We start from the raw sequence: 26349 nt of genomic DNA, 5'->3' as shown, positions 1-26349 counted from the left end.
TCAGAAGAGGTTAAGGCTAGTAATGATGAAATTGACAAATTTCTTAAGAATCTTAGACTTCCTAGGCTAAGCCAAGAGAAACTAGAATATATAAATGCCCCTTTTAGAGAATTGGAAATTGAAGAAGCGATAGAGAAATTAAAATCAAATAAGGCACCAGGTCCGGATGGATTCTCTGCTATCTTTTATAAAACATACATGAAAATAATTACTCCAATTCTCTTGGAGATGTATTCGTTAATATCTAGTGATGTTCCATTTCCAAAAGAGATGATGTTAGCAACAATTATTCCGATTCCTAAGCCAGATAAAGATAACACAATAATTGCTAACTATAGACCAATATCACTAATAAATATTTATATTAAAATATTTTCGGCAATCTTGGCTAACCGTTTAAAAGAAGTATTGGGAGATTTGATTAACTGGGACCAATCAGGATTTGTGGAAGGAAGAAGTACCTCAGATAATACAAGGAGGATTTTTAATGTAATAAATAGAGTGAGCGGACAACACAGGGAATCTGTTATTATTGCCCTAGACGCTGAGAAGGCCTTTGACAGAGTCAATTGGAGATTCCTGGACTCTGTCATGGGCCATTTCGGATTGGAAGGATCATTTAGAAATAAAACTCTATCTTTATATAAAAACTCGTCGGCAAGAATTAGCAGCCCATATTTTGATTCTGACCCCTTCGATATTGGGAATGGGACTAGGCAGGGTTGTCTGCTAGCTCCACTCCTTTATATTCTTACAATTGAACCGCTGGCTACGATGATAAGACAGAACGAAAAGATAAAGGGAATAGATTTTCAAGAGGATTGTATAAAGATATCTTTGTTCACTGATGATGTTCTACTTACTCTTGCTGACCCCCTATCATCAATTCCACCGTTATTAGAAGATATTTCTATATACAGTAAATTTTCTAACTACAAGGTTAACATTAATAAATCTCAAATTCCTCCATTTTTATTGTCCAAGACACAGTTGGAAGTCTTGTCCTCCCATTTCCATATAAAATGTATAAAAGATAAAATTGATTATTTAGGTATAAAGATAACATTTGATACCACAAAGACAATTTTGATAAATTTTGACAATTTGTATAAAGATCTACAATCTCAGATACATAAATTGAGGAGATTAGAACCATCTTGGATAGGAAGAGTTAATATTACTAAATCGTACCTGATGCCAAAACTCCTATATTTCCTTAGGATGATTCCCTACAGTATTGAACGGGGTATTTTAAAGCGTTTTCAAAGTCTGTTCTCTAGTTATATATGGCGGGATAAACCACCTAGAATAGCGGCGGAGATCCTATGTAGAAGCTACCGGAAAGTGGGTATAGCCTTTCCTGATGTGACCAAGATGTATGAAGCAAATAGGGCCTCTCAGTTTATGACATGGTTAAATTTGGATCAAAACATATCTAAATCCTGGATTAAAATCAAACAGGAACTAGGACCAGGACAAAAGTTATATATTTTAGGGTGGCTAGGACTTTTGAATCTGGGGGTTTTGAAAACGGAGCAATTTTCTAATAAAATTATAAGAGATATGGTGGACTTTGCAAAATATCTGAATATTAAGCTGAACCTTAAAGGAAAATTATTATCTAATACACCCATAGAAATTCTTCACTATGCTATGTCAGATATGAATATTAAAACCTGGTCACACCATGGAATAAAAAGAATAGGAAATTTATATGAGGGATCTAAATTAGCGACATTTACACAACTACAATCTAAATATAAACTCTTACCTAGGGAAATATTTCAATATTTGAGGATTAAGAATTTTCTTCTAACTAAAATATTGATTAAAGATCACTATCTTGAACCTTATATTACTTGTAGTCAAAAAAAGGGGGGAATCTCTAGATTTAATAAATTGTTTGATACACTAGACAATGTTATTGATGTGCCTCCATTCGGTAAATGGGAGAGGGACATGGGAAAGTCCCTCCCATTGATAGATTGGATAAATGCCACAATGTTAGTAAAACAAAGTATACAAAATATATCTTTGTTCGAAACACATTTAAAGATCATCTATAGGTGGTATATGGTCCCGGTTAGACTTCATAAAATATCCCCAATATACTCAAAAGAATGTTGGAGATGTGGAAGAGAAGAGGGTACCATGCTCCATATATGGTGGGCTTGTACGGGGCTGAATAATATCAAGACCCAAATGTTAGGTTTAATGAAAAGTATTTTTAAGGAAGTTGTTGTAATCAGTCCCGAAATGTTTTTGTTCAACATGGATTACAAATCATTTGATAAACAACAAAAATATATTATGACACATATATTTTTCGCAATAAAAATTAATATCGCTAGAGCATGGAAATCAACTAACCCACCATCTTGGCAAGAAATAATGGACCAAATAAGGTTCCAACATAAGATGGAATCTTCTACTAGAGCTTCGAGAGAGCTGTGGCAACCCTGGACTTCCAGATTTCCTATATAATAACGTAATATTGGATTAAGACCCAGCCCACGCCGAGTCTCATACATGTTTTGTTGTTTTTGTTTTTTTTTGTGTTTGTTTTTTTTGGAATTTATATAAATTATAGATGACTATTATGGCAAATAGGGAAGGGATCAAATGCAAAATAGATAAAGGTTTAATATAAGATGTAAATCTACAAATATCTTTAAATTCGAGAAATATATGTTCTATATAATGGAGAATTGTTAAATTGAGAACTGACTATGTATTGATCCCTATAACTGTAACCCGATATGTTCCTCCTTTTTTTTTTTTTCTCTCTTCTCTGTTTTTGGATTGTGAAATACACTCAATGTTATGGATACTTAAAAGAATGTATTTTAATGCTGCAATATTGAAATTTGTATAATTATTGAATAATGGACATATGTACAAAGGAAAACAAAAATCTACAAATAAAATAAATATTAAAAAAAAGATCAAGAAAATAATGAATGAACATGTATACATGTGATATATTTTAGTTTTTTGTACCATTGTATCTAGTTCTCTCCATACCCCAAAGAAATGTCAACTTCAAAATGCCTGTGGACTGGATCAAAGAAATATGATAATGCTATAGTTTATACTGTAAATTAATTTAAAAACATGCATTATGCATTGAATAAGCCCATCATAAGTTTGTGAAATGCATTGGTCACCTACTTTGTAGTAAATTGATTACACTTGGAAGTTAACTGGCTTTCATTGGGGTGCAATCTGTAGCCTTTGAATGGACACAGAAGCACAGTGCATGCAGGAAAGAAAACAAATGAACAACTGGTTCTAATCATTTGCATAATGTGCCATGGCTGTGCCTGAACTATACTAGGTCGGTATGCCAGTTGATTTATAACATAAATGTCAAAGAAAATTCAGCCTAGTGCTAAAAAGGTTGACAGACGCTATAGGTGACTTTCAAGGTATTAGACTGGCCTAAATGTTACTCACCACTTAAGTCTGAGTGTCCATGACACACAAGCAAGAGTTGAACTTCTTGCCAGGGTTGAATTTGTGACTCTAATGGCTAGTGGGCAAGTGGAAATTGAGTCCTGGCTATAAGATCACAACTTGGAGGCAAGCCGTTTATATAAAAAAAAAAGTGACATTAACCACACCCAACCTGCCTTCACAAACTATTTTGGTTTAAATTTGATAGACTAGTTGGTTGTAATAGGTTGTCTAGTTGGTGTGTTCAGTGTCAGATTACTGGGGTTTGCACACTGAAGGTTGAGTTGGAGTCAGTTGGCACAGAATAGACTTAGGATAAGGAGTTCAGCCATCAAGGTGCAGTGTAGAAATAGTTTCTGCAAAGCATTTTTATTTTGCTTATAATGACTCCCTTTTTAAATTAAAGATTCCCTGTGTATGGACCTGGCTATGCTTCGCTGTTCAGAATCTAGACTGACTCTAGCTTACGCACAGTCGGAGTCATGTGCGTGTAGTTGTTATAGTGTTGCATGTGTGAGTGGATCTCCCAATGCTCTCAATAAATTGAATGAGACTTGCTCAGTGCGAAAGGCTGTTGTTGGCATTAAAGTTACTTATTACTGGTTTTTACCTAATCTATCAACATGTACCTATATTTATCACTTTATTCTTAACGTGTGCCCCCAGTTATCACCTTCCACTTAACATGTACCCATAAACTAACACCTCCCACTCAAGGAGCCCCCTAACGACCTTCCTATTGAGGGAACTGGTTGTATTATAAATAACTATAGAACAAATCAGTCAGATTATACCACAGTTGGTTGATACATTTCTCCAGTTTTTGACAAACCCTTGTTTCCTTTGTGGGTTTTTTGTGCTGAGTCAGAGTGTTGGCTCCCACACGAGAAGGAGGAGTGATGCCTTGTTCAGTTTGATAAAACCGTATAATCCCTGCCGTACGTTTTATTCAGATTACATCTGCCTAACTCTTTACTGACAGCCACTCTCCCTGCATCCGTCGTTATGAAGAAGATCATCACGGTGTTTGGAGCCACAGGTAAGTGGTATTCCAGGAGAGGTGGGGGCAGATTTAACACAACTGAGTGAATGCTGGGGACTGGAGTTAAAGGCTCACTCCAAGCCCTGAAATCTGATTTCAGTGATTTGAAGTGGTTATGGTGCCTGTGTGCCATGTTTCATAGTGAAATGCTACACGTAGTTTAACCCAATTACTGCTGGAGGTGCAGCATCATTGGGGTGTAATTAGCCGCCCCGTCCTGCAACTAGAGTTGGCGAATGTCCGTTCTGTGCATATTCTGATACACAGAATCTCCTTCATTGACTAAGAGCAATCGAAGTGACAAAGTTCTCCACGGTTTGACTGGGGTGGGTGTATTTATCACACAGTTGAGGTTTTACTAGTAGCAATCGTCTGCTGCTCTTGGCCGATGAATGGCCGGTGGCACACGGCAGCAGAAGACTGTCAATCCCTCAGTAGCAGAGGAGACCAGTGGCACTGCAAAGACCCAGGTAAAAGGGAAAACTGTTGCAAAACGGCCTGCACCATTACCCAGAAATTGAGCCACAGTACCCCTGACACCATAACCACCACAGCCGGCTTTAGTGGTCGCTATGCGTGGAGTAACTCTAACACACCTGAGTGAACGCTTTGTTAGATTATTTAGAATATAAATGACATCACCAAAACTAATTTCATGTTTCACCAAAACGATATAAATTTACAAGAAATTCCTTTTTCTGTCCGCTTTCTAAAAACTCATGAAGTCCCTAACTCTGCAGAACCTTCATTAGATTATCTTTTGTTTTGTTCGTATTTTTATCCCATCTTTGTTTTATCGGGATTTGCTTTTTGCTGAGATGTGCTATAACTTTAAGGTTTCTCCTTTGCAAAGCTGCTTTACCTGAGTACGTTTTTGGCAATGAAGATATTGAACTTTCTTTTCTTCTTGCCCCACCCAGGTTGGTTTACTTTTACTGGCACACCTAATCCAGCAAACTGTGCTATATCTACATTTTTATCTAGATTTTTTTTTTTTTTTTTCAAATTGACATGTATTTTTATTTTCTTGTTTGTCATATTTAGTTTGCGGTGCCTGCTCGCCAGGGTACAGAAAGAAAATTATTTGTTCAGGAACATTTGTTACATCATAAGGAATTTACACATAGTAATACAAGTTTTCATCCTCAGCTTGGCAATCTCAGCTATGCTTTGTGTCCGCTTTAACTCTGGGAACCTGTCCCCTGACGTCCTCCCCCCTTCTAGTTCTCGGTTTCGCCTGGGTTTCTCTTGCCTGTCTGTCCTGGCCTGTGGCTGGGTGCTAATAGTGTAGCTGGGTTCAGTACCTGCCATTCCCCCATACCTGTTTCGGCTATATCCCTATATGATCCCTATTTTTTGCTTGTCTAGGTTGCCTGTGGGGTTGACAGATTGCGATCTTTGGTATCCAGTTTCTTATATTCCTTCCACCTCTCTCCCGCTATTTCGGTGTGCCTTTGTAGTGCCAAATATTTAGCAGCCATTAATTCATATTCCCAATTAATTGTAGTTTGAGTAATGAGGGCCTCTCTCGATGGTGTCGCTGCGGACTTCCATGCCCTGGCAATAAGCGTCACCGCTGCTATCAGCAGTTGAAAGATTAATTTACCCTCCACCTTGTCTAAGGTCCCTGATAGCATAAATAGCACACATTGTTCAAAAATTAGCGGCCACCTCCTGCCTAGCAATTGTTCCGCCATGCCTCCTACCACTCCCCAAAATTGCTTTCCACAGATTAGTTCATAAACACATTTGTTTGTTGATTTCTTCAAATTTTTGTTGCTAGGGTTGTAAATCGTCCTTCATCTCAAACTCTCACATTTGTACTTTTTTTTTTTTTTTAAGGTGCCCAAGGGGGTTCGGTAGTGAAAGCTCTCTTGGAGGATGGTACCTTCAATGTCAGAGCTGTGACCCGGGACACCAGTAAGCCGGCAGCCGTAAAGCTAAGACAGGCCGGGGCAGAGGTGGTGTCTGCTGATATGGACAATAAAGAGAGTCTGGAGGCTGCCCTTAGTGGAGCTTATGGAGCTTTCGTAGTCACGGTTTGGGATAATTCCAAGAAGGATAAGGAGTTCAAACAGGTAAAGACTTGACAATATTATTTTAGTACAATTATAAAGTATTCATTTGATGTGTTTACTCAATAAACATACCCAATCCCGCCAACACCCACCATTATACACTACACACAAAAAAAGTCTCATTCTTCATTCAATGTTTTTGTATTATAATTTTAGCTCAGCATATACACTTATCTTAAATCTTTAATAAGAATTATCAAAGTAATTTACCCGCAAGGATGCATTTATATTTCTCTTGTTTTCAACAACGACATAGAACCTACAGCCACTTCAGTCCTAATTATAAAAAGTATCGTCCAAATAGGTTTTGAATGAGAATTTCCTTGTTTAGGTTATGGTGGGCCTGGAATTTTCGCTGCAGTTGTTACATTGAGAACTGACCTCAATCAACAGAGAAATTGTAAAAATAATTCTCATTTTATTTTTTAGGGCAAAATGATTGCAGATTTGTCAAAACATCTGGGCCTTAAACATGTTGTCTTCAGTGGGTTAGAGAATGTGAAGAAACTGACGGGTGGAAAGCTGGAAGTTCTCCATTTTGACAGCAAAGGGGAGACGGAGGAATACTTCAGAGCCATTGAAGTCCCAATGACCAGTGTTAGACTTCCCTATTACTACGAGAACCTTCTGACATCCAAGCCCAAAAAGTCGATGGATGGGTTGACCTATCATCTGTGTAAGATATCTCTTGAACTGCATCACAATTTTTAAACCGATTGGGACATGTGATCCCAGCAGCCAATACGAACCTGAGATTTCTGCAGTTAAGCATTTTATCACATAGATACACGGCACAGTCAATTCTAGGTTTCTACTCATTGCTGATAATGCAGGATGTCAATATCCTTAGTTACTCTAGGTTAGATCAACTTTTATCAAAAGCAAATAAACTACTGAAGAAATGTAAAAATGACCAACATAGCTTTTATCAAGCTCTATCAAGCTCTGTGATATTGCAAATAATTTTTCTAAGGCCAGGGCTACTTCAAGAATATTGCATAAAGACCGAGATAAGTTTGTATTTTCATCTAAAGATGCGATTCACCAAGTATATGCTTACAGGCCTCCCAATGTGTGGTGTTCCACTGGATGGGATGTCTGTCGCAGATCTTGGTCAAGTGGTGGTCAGCATCCTGAAGTGCCCATCAAAGTATATTGGGAAAGACATCGGGCTCAGTGCGGAGAAGCTAATGGTGGAGCAGTATGCAGCCATAATGTCCAAGGTGACGGGCAAGACCATTAAAGATGCTAAGGTGAGCACTAATATATTGAAAACTAGAATACAAAGGACTCAAAGCTGTTATTGTGAAAAGTACAATTTATCATTGTATACCTATTCCAAATTTTTGTCATACGACCAAATGTTCCTTTCAGCTCATGCATGAGACAGAAGTCAATTACCAATTCTGTAACAGTTCCACCAACGCTCTAACAGTAGACCGGCTCCTGTGGATAGTAATCACTTACAGCACAATAGCCGTTATTCCAATTTTTGGCACAGGTTAAGGTTCTTACTATGATAAAGCTACTTATTAAAGTTTTAACAGGTATCAGGGAATATTCAGGTAAAAATATTGCTTGCATCTCCTACAGCTTTCTCCTGATGAGTATGAGAAGTTAGACATCACAGCAGCTAAACAGATGGCCAACATGTTCCGGTTTTATATAATGAAGCCCGAACGGGATGTGTCGATCACACATGAACTGAACCCTAGAGTTAAGACATTCCAGCAATGGTTGGGAGAAAACAAAGCAGCTTATGAGGACTTGTAAAGAATGTTGTTGTTGTTGTTGTTTTTCTTTTAATTACTTAATCATCTACTATTTTTACATTACTGGAAATCTCCCTGAATAGAAAAAAAAAATCTCAAACTCACCTCTATATCCTGTTTCGGATATTTGGGCCTTAAAATGTATTTGAATAAGCCACACTTGTCTTATGAAAAGTTCTGTAATAAAGAGATAAGTCTGTCATCATTGTGGGCTGAGCATTTGTTAGATACTTTGTAAAACACAATGCTTGTAAAGAAAACACTGTACATGTAAATATTTGAAGGAAGAATATGTAGATTTTTGGATTGGAAAAGAAAAAAAAGAATTAAATGTAAAGATAAAGTGTTAGATGCCATCCACAGAGAACTTGTGAGTGATCACACAACAAAAGTTCACGTTTGGCTGGTCTATTGTATTACAAGATATTTGGATTTTGACCAACACACTCAGCCAGGTTATGAAGCTTTTCAAAAACAAAATCACTTTCCTCTTTATGAAAAGGTCCTCATAGAGGTGGGTTATGTGAGAACACCCACTGACTACACACCCACTGACTGCACACCCACTGCCTGCACACCCACTGACTGCACACCCACGGACTGCACACCCACACAGTTTTTCCAAACTGAAGAGATTTAAATTTTTAACCTTTCTTCATAACTAAAATGCTCCATTCCTTTTATCAATTTTGCAGCTAGTCTCTGCACTTTTTCTAGTGCCATGATATCTTTCTTTAGAACAGGTGCCCAAAATTGCACAGCATATTCAAGGTGTGGTCTTACCAGCGATTTATAAAGAGGCAAAATTATATTTTCATCTCGAGACGTGTTACGTTCGCATGTCTAAGCTTTAACATGCTCGATGTGGCCGCTGGGATAGGAAGCCAGCAATATTGTATATTTCAAATAATAGATTTACCTCCAAGAGATTGCAATGGGGGACACCTGCACTCCACAAAGAACTGCTTCTGGAAATATTGGAAGAGTTTAAGAGTTTCTGAGTTTTATTGTGTTTTTTTTTGTTTTGTTTTGTTTTTTTCAGTCATCTTTAAGGTACTGGAGGCCTTATGATTTAGCTATATACATGATACATTAATTCCTTGCCGCTTTAAAAAAAGTTATATGAAATGCCTGTGATAAGGAATTCCTATTTCCCTATTGTCATCATCTATTCCCCCTCCTTAGTCATCTGAGGCTATTCATTGAACACTTTTCTCCCTGACTACCCCACTTTCTCTCCTCTAGCACTCCTTCCCTCATACTTGGGGACTCTAACATCCCAATCAACAACCTCAACTGCCCTGATGCCTCCCGTCTGCTCTCTGTAACCTCCTCCTTCAGCCTCACAGAGTGGTCTACCTCAGCAACTCATACAGCAGGAAAACCTCTTGACCTCATCTTCACCAATGTACTACCTCTAATCTCTCCAATGCTCATGCTCAATTTCCTCTATCTGACCACCATCTGCCGATGTTTGACATTGGCATACCACATACCTGTCAGGATCGGGACAGGGATCCAACACGCAGAGTACAAACAGGTACAGGATACGTATACCGGACCTTAGAATGGCCGGACTAACGTACGGAGAATATAGAGAATGGTCAGAGACAAGCCGAGGTCGAGGGAACGAGAGGACAGGTAAGCGAGGAACAAGCCGGGTCAAGGATAACAGAGGTAAACAGAGTAAGTCAAACAAGCCGGGTCGAAACCAAAGGGATAACTGAAAATACCAGAGCACTGTGTGACTAGGCAGGCTAGAACCACGACAGGGCAATGAGCAAATGAGAGAAGCACTGTTAAATACCCTGGCTCAGAAGGGTAGACACGCCTCCGACGAGTCCTGATTAGTCTCCAAACAATTGAGTGACAGGTCGTTCCGGGTTCGGCGTCATGACGTCGACTTCCGGACGTCATGCTACAAAAGGAAGTGACTCCCTCGCGGCCGGCGTTTATGTGACCGGGTGGACCGCGAGGAACAGGGGAAACAGACCGTCCGGATGGATAGACGTCTAAGTCTCTACCTCTCCCAGAGGTAGAGACTTCAGGTACCCTGACAGTACCCCCCCTCTCAGATACGCCCACCGGGCGGAATGAACCGGGACGAGATGGGAAGCGGAAGTGAAACGCCCTGCGGAGACGAGGAGCATGAACATCCTCTTGAGGCACCCAACTCCTCTCCTCAGGACCATATCCCTTCCAATCGACCAGATATTGTACTCTCCCCCGGGAGATTCGAGAATCGATGATAGCGTTAACCTCATACTCCTCCTGACCCTCCACCTGAACAGGGCGAGGGGAGGAGACCGTGGAGGAAAATCTGTTACAGACTAGTGGTTTCAGCAATGAAACATGAAATGAATTAGGGATGCGTAAGGCAGATGGAAGAGCTAGACGATACGCAACTGGGTTAATTCGAGTCAGCACCCTGTAAGGTCCAATATAACGAGGAGCGAACTTCATGGAAGGCACTTTTAAACGAATGTTTCTTGTACTCAACCATACTCTATCACCTGGAACAAACACCGGAGCCGCCCTTCTACGTTTATCAGCGTGTTTCTTAACCAGCATAGAATTGTGCAGAAGAATTTGTCGAGTCTGATCCCACAACTTCCTCAAATTGGCAACATGAACATCAACCGACGGTAACCCTTGGGAAGGAGAAGCCGAGGGAAGAATAGATGGATGAAAGCCATAATTCATGAAGAAGGGGCTTGAATGAGTAGAATCACAAACGAGATTGTTGTGTGCAAACTCCGCCCAAGGAATCAAACCAACCCAATCGTCCTGGTGTTCAGAAACAAAACAACGTAAATATTGTTCAATCTTTTGGTTGGTGCGTTCAGCAGCTCCGTTAGACTGAGGATGATAGGCAGAAGAGAAATTCAATTTGATACCCAGTTGAGAGCAGAAGGACCTCCAAAAACGGGAAACAAATTGGGAACCTCTGTCAGACACAATTTGGGAGGGTATCCCATGTAAACGAAAAATCTCCCTTGCGAATATCTCTGCCAATTCGGGGGAAGACGGGAGTTTCGGCAGAGGAACGAAGTGAGCCATCTTGGTGAATCTGTCAACCACGGTGAGGATAACAGTCTGTTTTTTAGAGATAGGTAAATCGACAATGAAGTCCATAGCTAAACAGGACCATGGCTTCTCTGGAACCTCTAAGGGATGCAGAAATCCACATGGGAGCGTATGAGGTTGCTTGGTCTTAGTACAGACCTCACACGTACCGATGAAATCCTTAACATCCTTACGTAAAGCAGGCCACCAGAAATCTTTGGAGATTAAAGCATACGTCTTGCGAATGCCAGGATGCCCAGCTACCTTGCTGTTGTGGAAACACCGTAACACTTCCAGTTGGAGAGCAGGAGGAACGAAGTGTCTATCCCCAGGAGTCTGTTTAGGAGCTAGATGTTGTAACTTCATGATCTCAGCAAGCAACGGAGAATGAATCCTGAGATTCGTGTTAGCGATGATATTACATTTAGGAACTATCGAGGAAAGAACTGGCTCAGCTATAGTGGACGGTTCATATTGGCGAGATAAAGCATCGGCTTTAGAGTTCTTAGAACCAGGTCTATAAGTAAGCACATAATTGAAGTGAGTCAGGAATAAGGACCAACGAGCTTGCCTGGCGGATAGGCGCTTAGCCTCCCCAATATAGGACAAGTTCTTGTGGTCCGTTAGAATCGTAACAGGATGTAAGGTCCCTTCTAATAAATGTCTCCACTCCTTTAGAGCCATAATGACCGCTAACAGTTCCCTGTCACCGATGTCATATCTGCTTTCAGGGCCAGATAGTTTCTTAGAGAAAAAACCACAAGGGTGTAACGGTTTGTCCACCCCTAACCTTTGTGACAGAACAGCACCTACTCCCGTCTCAGAGGCATCGACCTCGAGTAGGAACGGCAGAGTCGTATCAGGATGGACTAAAATTGGGGCAGAAGCAAAAAGTTCCTTGAGAGTCTTGAAAGCAACAAGGGCCTCAGTAGACCAGGTCTTAGTATCAGCCCCTTGTTTGGTCATATTGGTAATAGGCGCAATAATAGAAGAGTATCCCTTAATAAAGCGCCTATAATAATTAGAGAAACCAATAAACCTCTGAATCGCCTTGAGTCCCTTAGGCAATGGCCAATCTAAAATAGATTGGAGTTTGTCAGGATCCATCTTAAAGCCTTCCCCAGAAATCACGTAACCAAGAAAGTCTATCTGAGACTGGTCAAAACTGCATTTCTCCAATTTACAGTATAAGCCATGTTGCAGAAGTTTGTGCAATACCTTTCTGACTTGTCTGTGGTGGGTCTCAATCTCCCTAGAGTGTATAAGTATGTCATCCAGGTATACAATAACACAATCATGTTGAAACTCCCTAAGAACTTCATTAATCAAATCCTGAAATACTGCCGGAGCATTACAAAGACCAAATGGCATAACCGTGTATTCATAGTGACCATAACGGGTATTGAACGCTGTCATCCACTCGTGTCCATGCTGGATTCTCACCAAGTTATACGCCCCTCTGAGATCTAACTTGGTGAAAATTTTAGAGCCCTTTAAACGATCAAACAGCTCGGTAATCAAAGGAATCGGATAGGCATTTCTGATGGTTATCTTATTCAAACCTCGGTAATCAATACAAGGTCTCAGAGTACCATCCTTCTTTTTAACGAAAAAAAAACCAGCCCCGGCGGGAGAAGAGGATCTCCTAATGAATCCTTTTTCTAGATTCTCACGAATATATTCCTCTAGAACTGAGTTCTCTTGAGTGGATAGAGGATATACATTGCCCCTCGGAGGCATAGTACCAGGTAGAAGCTTAATTTTACAATCAAATGACCTGTGTGGAAGTAAGGTATCAGCATTCTTCTTGTCGAATACTGCTTTTAAGTCCTGGTAGAGAGACGGTATCTGTCTCTCTGTAGACTGAGTGGAAGTACCTGGTGTGTTTATTACAGCCAATGGAGAAACCCTGCGTAAACACCTCTCCTGGCAGCCCTGACCCCATGAGAGTATCTCCCCTAACTCCCAATCGATAATAGGGTTATGTCCTTTTAACCAAGGGTACCCCAGGACTATGGGGACAGAAGGGGACGAAATGAGCATAAGTGATAACTTTTCCTCGTGTAAGATACCAACAGTTAAGTTAACGGGTATGGTCTCACGGAAGATAACAGGCTCAAGTAAAGGTCTACCATCTATGGCCTCAACGGCCAAGGGTGTATCCCTTAACTGGGATGGGATAGTGTGTTTAGTAGCAAAGGCTTGGTCGATAAAATTCTCAGCAGCTCCGGAATCTATCAAAGCCATAGTCTTTAGTACTCCCTTCTCCCAAGTTAAAGAAACTGGTAGCAGAAGCCTGTGATCTTTATAATTATGAGTAGAGGACAAAATAGAAACACCCAAGGCCTGTCCTCTAGAGAAACTTAGGTGCGAGCGTTTCCCGAGCGATTAGGACAATTCAGGCGTAAGTGACCTCTGACTCCACAATACATGCATAATCCCTCTCTTCTCCTGTACTGTCTCTCTTCTTCTGAGAGGCGAGTATTGCCTATCTGCATAGGTTCAGGAAACAGTGAGGTAGTGGAATCAGGACTTTGAAATGCGGGAGCTAATTTAAAGGAAGGTCTAAGGTTCCTCTCTCGAGTGTTTTGTCTCTCTCTTAAACGCTCATCAATACGAAAAATGAACGAAATTAAATCCTCCAAATTTTCAGGGAGTTCTCTAGTAGCAACCTCATCAAGGATTACGTCTGATAGCCCGTTCAAAAATACATCTATATAAGCCTGCTCATTCCACTTAACTTCTGACGCCAGAGACCTGAACTCTAGTGCATAATCCACAAGTGTTCGGTTCTCCTGTCTCAGGCGCAACAGTAATCTGGCTGCATTGACCTTTCTACCAGGGGGGTCAAAAGTTCTTCTAAAGGCAGCTACAAAGGCATTATAATTATATACTAACGGGTTATCGTTCTCCCATAGTGGGTTGGCCCATCTCAGAGCTTTCTCAATGAATAAGGTGATAATAAATCCAACCTTTGCCCTATCTGTAGGATAGGAACGAGGTTGCAATTCAAAGTGGATACTAATCTGGTTTAAAAAACCACGACACTTCTCAGGTGAACCACCATAACGTACTGGTGGGGTAATGCGGGAGGAGGCACCTACAGTGGCTACCTCTAGGCCAGAACTTACAGGGGAGATAGAAGTAGTACGTGTCTCCTCTGGTGGATTATTGGCACGAGATAATAACGCCTGTAGCGCTAGGGCCATTTGATCCATTCTGTGTTCCATGGCTTCGAACCTAGGATCAGAGGGGCCAAGCTGACTGTTTGTACTTGCAGGATCCATTGGCCCTGTCGTAATGTCAGGATCGGGACAGGGATCCAACACGCAGAGTACAAACAGGTACAGGATACGTATACCGGACCTTAGAATGGCCGGACTAACGTATGGAGAATATAGAGAATGGTCAGAGACAAGCCGAGGTCGAGGGAACGAGAGGACAGGTAAGCGAGGAACAAGCCGGGTCAAGGATAACAGAGGTAAACAGAGTAAGTCAAACAAGCCGGGTCGGAACCAAAGGGATAACTGAAAATACCAGAGCACTGTGTGACTAGGCAGGCTAGAACCACGACAGGGCAATGAGCAAATGAGAGAAGCACTGTTAAATACCCTGGCTCAGAAGGGTAGACACGCCTCCGACGAGTCCTGATTAGTCTCCAAACAATTGAGTGACAGGTCGTTCCGGGTTGGCGTCATGACGTCGACTTCCGGACGTCATGCTACAAAAGGAAGTGACTCCCTCGCGGCCGGCGTTTATGTGACCGGGTGGACCGCGAGGAACAGGGGAAACAGACCGTCCGGATGGATAGACGTCTAAGTCTCTACCTCTCCCAGAGGTAGAGACTTCAGGTACCCTGACAATACCTAAATTACAACACCCTCAACTCTCCAATCTCGCAGAAACCTCCACAGCCTTGATCTCCAGCATTTCTCCACCAAACTCCAAACTCTCCTTTTACCCATCTCAAATCTCACTTGCCCTAACTCTGCAACCTCACTTTACACCTCCACTCTCTCCTCTCAACTAGACCTCATGGCACCTCCTACATTTAAACGCAGCAAGCGCTCCCAATTACAACCCTGGCACACCAAGCTGACCCGATATCTGAAAAAATGTTCAAGAACTGCTGAACGCTGTTGGAGAAAGTCTCACTCTGCACCTGACTTCCTCCACTTTGTGGAGCAATCTGCAGCGGCAATAGATTGGTTGCCATGGTGATTTCTACTCTTCATAAAGAACCACCTATGGCACACTAGTCTATTCTGAGTTGTGGGTTTGATTGGATCAAAAACAAACCTTTATTTTGAGATGGATACATTTATTTATAATAATTTTTTTTTACACAAAACCCTAATTGTTTGAGTGGACACTAAGTGCATTGTCATGCTGGTAGCCGCAGTGAAGCACTGAATGTCTTTAGTCTGATTATATCAGCTGACAGTCTGATTGGATGTATAGTGACTGAATGCAATGCCGTTATGAGATGCACGTAGATGTTGGCTTGGGATCAGTGGGTGCACGGCTTCAGGTTCCACACAATAAGTTAGTGTTCAAACTAGAAGAAATTGGTCTAGATGGAAATTCTTCATCTTGGATAGAGCATTGGCTTAAAGGAAGAGTACAGAGTTGTCGTTAAAGGGACACTGGGTCACAGGATGTGCCGATCATTGGATCCACAGCTACCAGTTGGTATAAGTTTAATGGCTGCACAGGACTAGAGGATGCGTAGGTTAACAAAGGGCTAGTGGATGCATGACTGCAATTTGGTGTAGGTTTTGCATAGGTCTGACTGCACAGCATCACTGGGTGCATGGCTGCAGTTTGGAGCAGCAGTAGTAGATGTATGGCTGAACTGAATGAATGCATGACTGCAGGACTAATGGTTATATGGTGGCATGCGGTGTAGGGTTAGTGAATGTATGAGAACGTTGGTTATATGGTGGCAGGTCAGTGTAGGGTTAGAGAATGTATGAGTTTGGTTGTATGGCAGCAGGTCAGTGTAGGTTTAGTAAATGTATGAGGTTGGTTATACGGCAGCAGGGCAGTGTAGAGTTAATGAATGTATGAGAATGTTGGTTATATGGTGGCAGGTCGGTGTAGGGTTAGTGAATGTATGAGACTGTTGGTTGTAGGGTTAGTGAATGTGTGAGGTTGGTTATACGGTGGCAGGTTGGTGTAGGGTTGGTGAATGTATGAGGTTGGCTAGTTGGCAGCAGGTCAGTGTAGGGTTAGTGAATGTATGAGGTTGGCTAGTTGGCAGCAGGTCAGTGTAGGGTTAGTGAATGTATGAGGTTGGCTAGTTGGCAGCAGGTTAGTGTAGGGTTAGATAACATAGGACATTGGTTGCATCTCTGTGTATTTTGTTTCTGTTTTTTGTTCCCTCAGGCGTTTATTGTGTTGACTTTGCTGAGTCACTCTGATAGTGCCCAGACAGGAGGAGGAGGGAGCCTGTATACTGTATAAAGATAGCTAATCCCTTCCTTGTGCTTCATTCCTAGAGCGTAATCCTCGACTCATCCTATCCCTGCAAGCTTCACTATCCTGTATCATCATGACAAAGATCATCGCTGTGTTTGGAGCCACAGGTAAGTTGTTTGGAGGGAATTACTAACAGATATAATCCCAAGGAGGGGATCATTTGTCAATTTGTTTTAAAATTTTTAGTTTTATCTTTTAACTCTGAATATTCTTTACACTGGGACTAGTAACTGGTTAAAATAAATACTGTCTCATACTCGCTCAGGCAGCGTTGCTGCCTGTTTTAAAAACTCCTATCCCCTTATACTGCAACCAGTCCGCCTTGGTTACTTTTTTAATCTGTGCAATAAACGTCTCCTGGAATTATCAGCATGGCTTATTGCTTCCTTATAACGAGCCATTCTGGGCAAAGTTCTAATACTGGCACATTCACTAGGAACATTCATTTGGTTTCCACGGTAACTGCTCCACTTTTAAAAAGTTGATCAAGAAATACCCATAATATTTTTCAGTTCTTCCCGACCTCGACTCTTCTCTCTTTCTCTCTTCTTCTCCTTTCTCAATTTCCCATCTCAACGTACCCCTCCTTTTTATATGCAACTCACCCCTTACTATACTTAATATTGCTTGGAACCACAAAGTACCTTACCTTCAGACCTTCTCTCTTTAACTAAACTTTATTCTTTTTCTTTTTCTTTCTCCTATACACTTTAATTATGCTTTTTATGTTCCCATCTACATTCCCTAGATGGGATCTGTCGCTCTCTACAAACTCTTTTCATGTGTGCAAATATCCTGCTCTGTTGTAAATTACTGACAGTAAAGGTGTTGGTTACTAATGATGTGTATAGCAATGTGAGACTGCTTGGCGTGTGTGTTGCTGCATGCATATGAGGTGTATTCTATTACAATTTACCATTGGACAGGTACGATATTAATTACTAATGGTGTGTATAGCAATGTAAGATGCATACTTTGCGTGTATGGGTAGCTGCCTGCATACCGTCAGTTCTAAGGTAGTGATGTTACCATTGCTCTAACCAGAGACCCAGCTATGAATCCCCGTTAGACCATATCACCAGTAAGTGTCCTTGGGCAACACCTAAAGGTAAACCTAGATCTACCTACCTCAAATACTCTGATTGTAAGCTTGTTTAACCCCTTAAGGACCAAACTTCTGGCATAAAAGGGAACCATGACATGTCACACATGTCATGTGTCCTTAAGGGGTTAAACCGGGTTTCCTTCCCCTTTCTATAATTGTAAATTGCTGGAGTTTATGTTGGTGCCAGTTAGATGCTGATAAAGAAATAAATGTTTGACCTATTATATAAATCCATTAAAACATTTTTTAAAACCTTTATTTACTGATCTGCAGATCACTGCCAGCAAAACTCCAAACTTTATAGCTTCAGCTAGCTTGCCAGGTGTACTTTATTTTTGTGTAGCTTGTACAGCTTCCAACTCACAACGTGTTAGTAAGTTAAACCCAGTGCAGATAGACGTTTCCATTACCCTATTTACAACCTCTGCTGATGGAAACTTCAGGCGGTGGCTATCTATTTCTTCTGAACAGCCCACCTAGCCTGAATGTAGCAGCGAAGACCACCCCCTATTTTGCTACTGATGCTCAGAGTCAGAACCCCCTTACAACACCTGAGAACGGTCCCCTGTATATTGCAGGAGCACTCCATGTATACTCTGATGGAAGCCCCATTAAACCTCTTGTTGAAGGCCTCCTGTTTCCTAGCGCACACTGTGTTTCTGAATCCCTCTGTCAGCAGGACCTTGTTCCATAATATATTCTGCTCACAAAGTGGCCCAGAGTCTGGGCGAGGCAGATGATTGATTCTAGTTTGCAAGTTCCTCTGCATCCATTTAGCTAGATCAAGATATCCTCAATGGTTGTGTTGGCTGTTTTTTGTTTTTTTTATATAGTATTTTCTTTGTTTTTTTTTATGTGTTTGCACTTGTGTGTAATAACTGTACACTTACTTCCCAACTCTTTTCTCTTTCCCAACTCTTCTAAACTTATTTTCATATTCCTATCCTTCCCTTATATTTTCTTATTTTAGTATTCTTTCTTGGCATTTTCTTGGGCAACAATTTCCCTTGGTTAAGTTGCTTTGTTGTACTTGTATCAAGACCAAATGTCTTGATACAAGTGGAATTCATTGGAATTCACTGCTGGTGCTATTTAACAGATCCATCTCGGTAACTCACACTCTTTCTCACAGGTGCTCAAGGAGGTTCAGTAGCAAAAGCTCTCTTGGAGGATGGTACCTTCGTTGTCCGAGCTGTGACCCGAGACCCCAGTAAGCCGGCAGCGTTGAAGCTGAAAGAGGCCGGAGCAGAGGTGGTGGCTGCTGATCTAGATGACAAAAAGAGTTTAGAAGCTGCTCTTTCCGGGGCCTATGGAGCTTTCGTAGTCACCAACTTCTGGGAGCATTTCAGTAAAGACAAAGAGATTGCACAGGTAAGACTGGTCTCTGGACCTTCTCTCCATGATTTAATTGTAACACACAAATAGAGGGCTCTCGGGAGGTAAGCACTGTGTAGACACCACAATTAGAAACTCAGGAGGTCACGTTCAGTTTTTGTCCCAATTTATAGATATCCATAAACTGAGCCCTTATTCCTGAGAAACCATTTGGTAAAACAAGGTTACAATTTCATCTCTCCCAACTTTTCAATTGACAAATTTTCAGTGGTGTGGCTGGAAGTGGGTCCATGGATCGGATTATCCCAGAACATGGGTGATTTCCACTTCCTGCTGATAACCATTTATGTAAATGAAAATGTAGTTAAGTGCAAACCTAACATATCTTTTCACCGATTTTGTGTTTTATTAAAAAATAAATTAAATAAAGCAGAATGTCTCGCTTCATATCCACTTGAGGGCGATATGATCATATGATTTAATTACTGTGGATACTCAGTGATGTAGCAATAGTTGGCTGAGTAACATCTAGAGATTAAAGGCAGAGATCTAAGAATAAAATTGTCCTACAGTTTTCAGGGTTGGTACGAAGGCTGAAAGCTACTGTACTAAACCCGTATACATTTATTACATTGCATTTGTCTTTTTTTAATTTTATTTTTTGGGGATTTTACCGATTTTTCTTCGAGCTCACATGATAACATTACTAACACCAATTTTAAAGGAATATAGATAAAATCATCCAATTTGAAAGGATATTTCCCAAGTTTAATATTTATAATCTAATGACTCAGTGAATTTTTCGGTCTCACTTTTTTTCAAAGTCCCCTTTAGTTGGAATCACAGCATATGTGCCGAAAAACCTTGCAGTTAACCAATAACTAGGACACATTCACAAATCCTAATGCTATGCGCATGTTCTGTTACCTTTGGTTTCAGATCCTGAAATGGTACATGTTCTTAGCAGTTAAACATGCTTTGCATCAAAGAGGACTAAACATGGCTGCAGCCTCATTGCAGTAATATAAACCGAAAAGCTACTACAGATTTTTCCTTGACTTATGTCGGTTCCTATAAATTTTTTGATAAAGGCTCCTTGGAAGTTAAAACATCACCTTGTTTGTGTGGAACTAAAATTCCATAAATTGGGGGAAACATGTTGTCCCTTGTTATATATTTTATTTCATACTCTGTTATAGAAGGTAGGTGGTGGCCTCTAGCCATTAGCAACATATACTGGGTCCCTTTAATTTGCGGAGTTCCTTTGTACCTCTTTTTCTGCTGATTTTATTATATTTTGATGTATGTTTTTGTCTTTTAGGGAAAACTGATTGCAGATATTTCAAAAAGCCTGGGATTAAAGCATGTCGTTTTCAGTGGTTTGGAAGATGTCAAGAAGCAAACTGGTGGGAAGCTGGAGGTCCTTCACTTTGATGGAAAGGGAGAAGTGGAGGTGTACTTCCGATCTATTGGAGTCCCAATGACCAGCGTCAGGCTTCCCAGCTATTATGAGAACCTACTAACCTTCTTCAGGCCCAAGAAATCAGATGATGGGAAGACCTACACTCTAAGTACGTCTGCTGTAACCATCTTCTTAATTTCCGTTAAATACTTTACCTAAGGTCTGCACCAAAGTTTAGGGTGTTTTCTATCAAGAGTAAATTTGGAATGAGTAATGGGGATTTTTGACTGAGAAAAGAGTTGGACATGGTTTCAACAGCCGACTATATGATTAATCTTGAACTGATCTGAATTTGATATTCTTCCAGGATGTATGCAACGTGGGTCTATCCAGAAAGACTCATTGCATAAAGTTTGGCATCGTAAGTGATGCAGCCCAACTGTGAAGGTTCTGGGGTAACAAAGTTACACAACAACTCCTCCTTTTTGCCCTATCCTGGTTTGTTACCCAAGAATGCATTCTAGATTTTGTGTGTAGTCTGGTTTTGACTCGGCATCTGAATCCCAGACCTTCTTTATTCTGTAATCTTTAACTTTGTCCTGCCCTTGTCATCTAATTGTTATTTATTTTTTTAAATTGTTTGCTATACTGTATTCTTTATTTTTATACATTCTAAGGGCTGGTAATATTTTTTTTATTTTTTATTTTTATTGTATAGCATACTCTTTGCTATATATTTTCATGTTTTAGTATTCGAGCCTTAATTAAAAACAAAAAAAGCCAGTGGCTCCCTTTTTTTCTGCTGTCAAAACACAGGCCTCCCCGACTCAGCACAGAAATGTGTCAATACAAACCATTGCACTCACATTTTCAGACTTCTGATTCTTCACTTCATTAATAATTGCAGGTATCCCGATGGGTGATGTCCTATTTGATGGAATGTCTGTAGCAGATCTTGGCCACGTGGTGGCCAGTATCCTGAAGTCTCCATCAGAATATGCAGGGAAGGACATTGGGCTGAGCACAGACAAGCTAACAGTGGAGCAGTATGCAGCCATATTGTCCAAGGCCACAGGCAAGACCATCAAAGATGCCAAAGTGAGTAAAATTCCTCCCTCCTGCCACTACCTGCCATGCTTTGAGTAGGTACATGTCTACTAAATAGCGAACAGTCAGCAGCTGCTTGCTGTCCTAAAGACTAGCTACTTGGCAGCTATTGTGACCTAATTGCTAATCCAGTAAATGGGCACCTGACACAGGTCCCCCATGGTGGGACACCTCATACAATTTATTGGGGGGGGGACATATTGCAACCCCCATGACAACACTTGTACCTCATGAGTGTGGGAGGGGGAGGGGGCTATTAAAATAAAATTAACTGTAGGACAGTATTCCCCCAGCCCCCACTGTTTGACTCTATGGGTTTTTATATAGCCTTTTTTGGGGCAGAAGAAAAGATGGAAGTAGAAAAAAATACATCTAATGTTAGTACCATAACTACTTCACATTATTGGAAAATGCATGCTTAAAGTATCCTCAGGCCACTCTCCTTTTTGAGACTGGCTAACTGCTGCAGCTTGTAGAAAAAAGACGACCCACTAGGAGTGTCCATCAGGCAGCTGGAGCACTTTGTTCCAGGTATAATTTTGCTGTGTATGGGGCTTGCGCATGCCGTATGCATTAAGGGGAAATCTCGCTCTCGACTAATGGGACTATCATGAACTGGTGCTCTTGCAAACTGTGCATTATGCATAGATTGTGTCTTTAAAACTATAGGGTTCGCTCTCTCCCCCCTCCCCTGCTGCACCTCTGCCTCCTGCGCTCGAGCCCTAGACCGCCCAAGGATTCTTCTCTCTCTAATTGTCTATCTTCTTCTACACTTACTGGAACCTTTTACATAGGGCACGTGTAGGATAGAGTGCCGATACGCACGCAACACATACATCAGATTTAGGCAGGCCCGGGGAGTGCAGTGGGGTACAGTTGGAGCAAGAAAACAGCGAGAGTAGACGGGCGGGGGACACAACAACCCGACAGATTTGCACCCGAGGGCGCGAAAACACATTTGCGGTGCGAAAATGCGCAAAAGCGGCACATACAATAGAGGATGTAGGAAATGTGACTCTATAATATAATATAATATAATATATAAAAATCCTGACGTAAGGTGAACTCTGGCCGCAGAGAATTCAACCGAATACACAAAGCCTCATTTTTAGAATGTTATTAATAAAATTATGTATATGGGCTTCTGCAAAAGCCGAAATGTTCACATTATGCCACTGTTCCTGTCATGTAAAAATAAAGAATTAAAAAAAAAAACCAAAAAAAAAACTATAGGGTTAAGGATACATGTTTGTGTTCCTGACGCTATAGTGTTTCTTTAACTAGACATTCATTTCAATTAGAGAGTAAAGCTGTAGCTGGGAAGATCTTAATTCATACCTTGCATGTCTCTCCTACAGGTTTCTCCTGATGCATATGAAAAGATGGGATTCCCTGGAGCAGCTGAGTTGGCAAACATGTTCCGTTTTAACCAGATGATACCCGACCGTGACGTGTCTCTCACATTGAAACTGAACCCTAAAGCCAAAAGGTTTCAGCAATGGGCAGAGGAGAACAAGGCTGCATTCAAAGACTTGTAACCAATGACTGCTGTTTACTCCAAGCCACATTTCTAACTAGTCTTAACTAGTCAAAGACGGTTTACTGTGTCGAACACTTCAAACACAGACACAAATTCTTTATTTTGTAATAAATCTAATATATTCTCTAGCTTCTGTGAGTTGTTTATTACTTTGCAAATCTGGAATCGGCTATGCTTGTCTCCTGCACAAAAATGGATAAAATAAGTGTAAGATCAAGAAAATACATCTAACAAATAGATATAGAAGTAGATCGATATAAAAGACAATGCCTTCTAAAAAAGAAAAAGAAAAGGAGAAAAATAGCAATACAGCTGCGGACAAGACAAAGGGTATTAATAATTTGTATTCACCTAAACCTCAAGAAAGGAGCACTACGAGTAGACTATCCCACGGAGAACGAAGAGAATCTACTGCTCTAGGTCAAGAACAAACCCAGATACCCTCTCAGGAGGTAACACTGCAAATATTGAATGATGCCCTGGAGAATCTATATGTCAAATTGAAACAGGATGCAGAAGATAACTCCAAAATATTAAAAGAGGAAATCTTAAATCTATCTATTAATCTGCAAGCACAAGCCGATAGTCTTAAGGAAATACAAATTAATAACGAGGAACTGATGAAGAAATGTAATTACCTGGAGGGGAAAATACAAACCTTAGAAACAAAAATAGGTGACTTAGAGGATCGCTCACGGAGGAATAATATCAAAGTGAGAGGGATTCCTGAAAACATCAAATTTGACCAATTGGACCAATATCTAAAAACACTCTTTCAAAGACTTACTCCTGAAAGTCCTCTAGGAGATCTACCATTTGAGAGATTTCATAGATTAACTAAACCAAAGCATTTGATATCCAATGTGCCCAGAGATATAATAGTATGTTTTTCCAATAACCAGGTGAAGAACCGGATCATGCAAGCTATGCAAAATAAAGGATTGGACGATCCTGATTTTAAAGATATAAAATTATTTTCGGATTTATCTATGACGACTCGTCAAACAAGACAAAAATTTGCTACTCAGACTGCCACTTTAAGATCTCATGGAATTAAGTACAAATGGAATTTTCCAACGGCTCTCCAAGTCTACTATCAAGATCAACAATTTTTTCTAAAAAATATAGAAGATGCACAACAGTTCATTTCAACATGGAAGCTGACATAGATCAAAAATATTAGAAGAGAGGGGGAGGGGAGAGAGAGAGAGAGGAGGAAAGAGGGGAAAAGAAAAAGAAATACCTTTTTTTTGTAGGGAGAGAGAGAAAAGATGGGGAAGGGATACATTTATATTAAAAGGGAGTAATATTTAATAGATAATCACATTCTATATTAAACACATGGTAATAAGCCTATGTAAACACTGTTATATCAACACTCTATAACACAGCAATTATAAGGAGTCATAATGGTTGAAATAGTTTATTTAATTTATCTGTATCACGAGATGGAGGTTAATAATAATTTTGTTTTATAAATATTAGGCCGGCATATTAACAAGTAGTAACACATAAATATACAAGGAACAAATCGTTCTAAATTATTCCACTGATAATAATAGGAGAGGGGTAAACAATGTTTTTTTTCTATTCACAAATTATATTTTTTGCAAATATTAGGCTGATATATTAAAATTTGTTAACATATAAATGTATAAGGTGTAAAATTGTCTCAATTAACTCAGTGATATCAATAGGAAGGAAGATATCAAAAATGGAACAATTCACTTATAACTAACTATAAATCTAGGAAGTAAGGTAAAATGTATTTGTTTATATATGTATATATCTTCCTCTCTCCCATCTGTGCCCTGGTGTAATATTGGAATAGGAGTCGGAACAACCTATTTAATGATTATATTGACATAATAATGTGCTGTAAATGAATGTTTTTTTGTTTTTGTTTTTTTTTTCCTCTCCATCTGTAAATATATAATTGTACTTTATCTTGACTGGTTAATACCCTATAGGGTACAGATTATCTATTATAAATAATAGAATTATATATCTATACCCACATCTACATGTATACTTGTCTACATCCTATAATTTGGGAAATCTAACGATGAATATAAGTTGAATAACTTGAATTAACAACATTATTTTGAATATGTACAGCTTATATAGACATATATATACAAAGAATCATAGGGATAAAATACCCTTATCATCTATCTCTATATATAATGGATGTTAATGGACATCGCTATAGTAGTTCTGGAAGTGAGTAATTGCTGACTAAGGATTAAAACTTATATTTACTAGGACGTCCCTCTCGCTCCCCATTGGAACCTTATTTTCCTGCATAACAGGGCAGGCTAGTCCAAGGGTGATATGGGAATGATCTTCTCTTGGATTATTAAAAGGGGGGGTTTACTCCCCTCAACGTATTTCTGTTCACAATTCAATTCATTTTAAATTTTACTTTTTACTTCTTTGTATTTTTGGCTATTATTTTTATTTCTTTTTTTTTCTCCTTTTTTGTTTTCGTGTTTAATTGTGTGAGACTCGGTCTGGGTTGGGATAGGGATTTCTGGAATAGAGATGTCACTTAAAATTATTACTTGGAATGTCCAGGGCATGAACTCACCTCAAAAAAGGGGAGCAATATATAAATTTCTAATTGAAAATTCAATTGACGTAGCTTTTATTCAGGAGACTCACTGGATTGAACCTCCTGATAGATTATGGAAATATAAAAAATTTCCAACAGTTTACGCATCGAATTTAGAAGGTAAGAAGAAAAAAAGGGGAACGGCTATTATTATTTCAAATCGATTTAGTCTTGAAACCATTCATTCAATAACTGATAAAAATGGTAGATACCAGGTTTTAATTATACAAATTAATGGCCTCACATATACTTTTGTAAATATATATGCTCCGAACTATAACCCTTCAGATTTGTTAGACCAAATTATGGATATTGTAGACGAAATCGCTTGTGGCAGTATGATAATAGGAG

At 40.0% G+C, this 26349-nt stretch overlaps 3 protein-coding genes across 3 annotated transcripts in view; 2 read left to right on the top strand and 1 right to left on the bottom strand.

The window, feature by feature from the left end:
• LOC134571986 (cyclin-dependent kinase-like 4) overlaps positions 1-26349 on the bottom strand; it is a 176802-nt gene that overhangs the window by 134692 nt on the left and 15761 nt on the right. The gene's annotated exons all lie outside the window — the stretch shown is intronic.
• Positions 4395-8501, top strand: LOC134570989 (nmrA-like family domain-containing protein 1). Its single transcript, XM_063429019.1, has 5 exons — positions 4395-4495; positions 6341-6576; positions 7006-7252; positions 7639-7829; positions 8170-8501. The coding sequence occupies exons 1-5, from the start codon at positions 4462-4464 to the stop codon at positions 8347-8349; spliced, it is 888 nt and encodes a 295-aa protein (XP_063285089.1). The 5' UTR covers positions 4395-4461; the 3' UTR covers positions 8350-8501.
• On the top strand, positions 16918-23409 carry LOC134570988 (nmrA-like family domain-containing protein 1). Its single transcript, XM_063429018.1, has 5 exons — positions 16918-17002; positions 19133-19371; positions 20657-20906; positions 21645-21835; positions 23203-23409. The coding sequence occupies exons 1-5, from the start codon at positions 16969-16971 to the stop codon at positions 23380-23382; spliced, it is 894 nt and encodes a 297-aa protein (XP_063285088.1). The 5' UTR covers positions 16918-16968; the 3' UTR covers positions 23383-23409.

The sequence above is a fragment of the Pelobates fuscus genome, chromosome 8 (assembly GCF_036172605.1).
Source record: "Pelobates fuscus isolate aPelFus1 chromosome 8, aPelFus1.pri, whole genome shotgun sequence".
NCBI lineage: Eukaryota > Metazoa > Chordata > Amphibia > Anura > Pelobatidae > Pelobates > Pelobates fuscus.
This window is presented reverse-complemented; position numbering and strand designations above follow the sequence as displayed.